The 2,528-nt window shown below is 65.0% G+C and overlaps 1 protein-coding gene across 1 annotated transcript in view; it reads left to right on the top strand.

Moving 5' to 3' along the window:
• Positions 1-151: 151 nt before the first annotated feature.
• HAPLN4 (hyaluronan and proteoglycan link protein 4) overlaps positions 152-2,528 on the top strand; it is a 2,929-nt gene continuing 552 nt past the window's right edge. The window contains exons 1-3 of the mRNA XM_009279851.1: positions 152-269; positions 630-992; positions 1,743-2,051. Coding sequence (XP_009278126.1) covers positions 152-269; positions 630-992; positions 1,743-2,051 — 790 coding nt within the window. The remainder of the gene's footprint in view (positions 270-629; positions 993-1,742; positions 2,052-2,528) is intronic.

Genomic DNA, 2,528 nt, shown 5'->3' with positions numbered 1-2,528 from the left:
CCTGGCTGGCACAGCCCCCACGGGGTGCGGGTTGGGGACCAGCATCGCTGCCGGGGGTCAGGCAGAGCGTGGGTTTGCTCACAGACCTCCCCTCCGCCGCTCTCCTCCCTGGGGGGCCGGCGGGTGCTAAGGGGCTCTGCTCTCCCCCCAGATGCGTCCCCGAGGCCCCTGGGCCGCTGGCCCAGCAGCTCTGCTGCTCCTCGCCGGTGTCCTCGCCTCTGACACGCTGCTCAGCACCCGGGGACGGAAGAAGGTGGTCCATGTCATGGGTGAGTGGGGACGGGGGTCCACAGTGGGGATGTGGGCTGGACCCCCGGGATGGGACAGGGGGAGCCGTCCTGCAGCTGTCAGGCTGTTGGGTTTAATATCCATTAAAGCGTGATCAGGGTCTCTGGGGCACCCATTGTGTCCCCCCTGCCTTGGCTGGGAGCTGCCCAACCCTCCTTGGGGTTTCCAAAGACCCCAAAAGAGGGAAATTCCCCCCCAAAGGTGGTCCCCCCGCCTGCCCCATGCCCCCAGCCTGCCTCGTCCCCGCCGTGGGTCCTGCCCATGTGCCAGCACTGCCTGGGATGAAGGCAGGGGCAGGCTTCGGGACAGGGACACTCCCCTGAGCTCGGTGTCCCTTGCAGAGGGTGACAGTGGGGCCGTGGTTGTGCAAACGGCCCCGGGGAAGGTGGTGACGCACCGGGGCGGCACCATCATCCTGCCCTGCCGGTACCACTACGACGTGTCCGCCCACGACCCGGCCGAGATTCGCCTCAAGTGGACCAAGGTGACGGAGCCGATGGCCTTCGTGGATGTCTTCGTGGCGCTGGGGAAGGCGCGGCGGGCGTTTGGCAGCTACCGCGGCCGCACGGCTCTGCAGGAGGACGGCTTCGGCGACGCCTCGCTCATCATCCGCAACGTCACCCTGCAAGACTACGGCCGCTACGAGTGCGAGGTCACCAACGAGCTCGAGGATGACACCGGCATGGTCAAGCTGGACCTCGAAGGTAGCGGCACGGCTACGGCGGGGAGGAGGGATGGGGACGGGGAGGACCCCGGGTGTCCCCGTGTCCCACGCAGGATGGCCAGGACGTGGTTCCTGGTGCCGCGTCCCCGAGCTGGGCTCGGTCCTGCTTTACGGCCTGTTGTTTTTCCTGGCGTGTGCCGTGGTTTATTGCCTCTGTTATTGGCTTTTATTGTTGCTCCAGGTTTACACGCTGGCAGCTAATAAACGCTGGAGATAGATAGCAGCACGGCCTCGTAAAGCACCGGGGAGGACCGGGATGTGGCAGCAGCATTGGTGCCGTGCGCGGCTCCAAGCCCACCGGGATGAGCTGCTGTGGCTGGGGATGCCGTGAAAGGGGGAAAACCCTTTTTTGGGGGCTCGGGAGGCACAGCCACGTGGCTCGGGCCAGTATGGGCTAGCTCCAGGGACACCAGGGCTCGGCTAAGACCCCACATGGTACCACCAATGTCCCCAGGTCCCAGAGCAGCAGCCCCTGGAGCCCGGGGGTGCCGTGGGGGTCCCTGCGGTCACAGGGTGGAGGGACTTTGGGGTTACTGAACAAAGCCTGGAGCACCCAAACTCCCTGAGCAGAGACGATGGCAGCTCATCTTCACTGGGCTTTACAACGGCTCCCATTTCCCACCGGCTCCTGGTGCCTTGTGCTGATGCAATGACCCCCTTCGTTGGGTGCAGCTGCAAAATAAGGCGGGGGAGACCCCCCACACCCCAGCCCTCCTCTCTGTACCCTCAGGCGTGATCTTCCCCTACCACCCACGCCTGGGTCGCTACACCCTGAACTTCCACGAGGCGCAGCAGGCGTGCCTGGAGCAGGATGGCATCCTGGCCTCGCACGACCAGCTGCACCAGGCCTGGCTGGAGGGCATGGACTGGTGCAACGCCGGCTGGCTGGAGGACGGCTCGGTGCAGTACCCCATCTCCCGGCCACGGGAGGAGTGCGGCCGCAAGGACACGCCGGTGGGGGTACGCAACTACGGCTATCGGCACAAGGAGAGCGAGCACTACGACGCCTTCTGCTTCACCTCCAACCTCAACGGTAACGGCAGGGGGGGAAACTGAGGCACAGAGCACCTAGATCCTGGTTTTGGCTGGGGGTGGGGTCCCCACGACAGTCTGGGAAGGTGCTCAGCCCTGGGCAAGAGAAGGATGCGGCTGCATGTGCCTTCCCTGGGCTCCCTGGCACATCAAGAGGGTGTTTGGTCCTGAGGACCCCCAGCAAGGACCAGGATCCCACCCCATCACTTTTGGGGCTGGGGCACCCGGTTTTAGCAAGATCCATCTTCCCCGGGCAGGAGCAGGGGACAAGGTAATTGCAGCAGCAAACGGGACGGGTGATGGATGAGGCCGGGGCCACGCAAGACAGATGGGAGCCGGGAGGGCTCCCGGGCTGTGTAAATTCCTCCCGGCTGGCAGGGCTGCGCGGGGGGGCCCTGCCGATGTTTATTTAATGGTGGCAGGCAGGATAAATAGCGGGTGTAATCACCACGAAGAGCCATCACCGACCACCACTGTGCAGCCC

This window comes from Aptenodytes forsteri, unplaced genomic scaffold (genome assembly GCF_000699145.1).
Source record: "Aptenodytes forsteri isolate BGI_AS27 unplaced genomic scaffold, ASM69914v1 Scaffold147, whole genome shotgun sequence".
In the NCBI taxonomy this organism is placed as follows: Eukaryota; Metazoa; Chordata; class Aves; order Sphenisciformes; family Spheniscidae; genus Aptenodytes; species Aptenodytes forsteri.
This window is presented reverse-complemented; position numbering and strand designations above follow the sequence as displayed.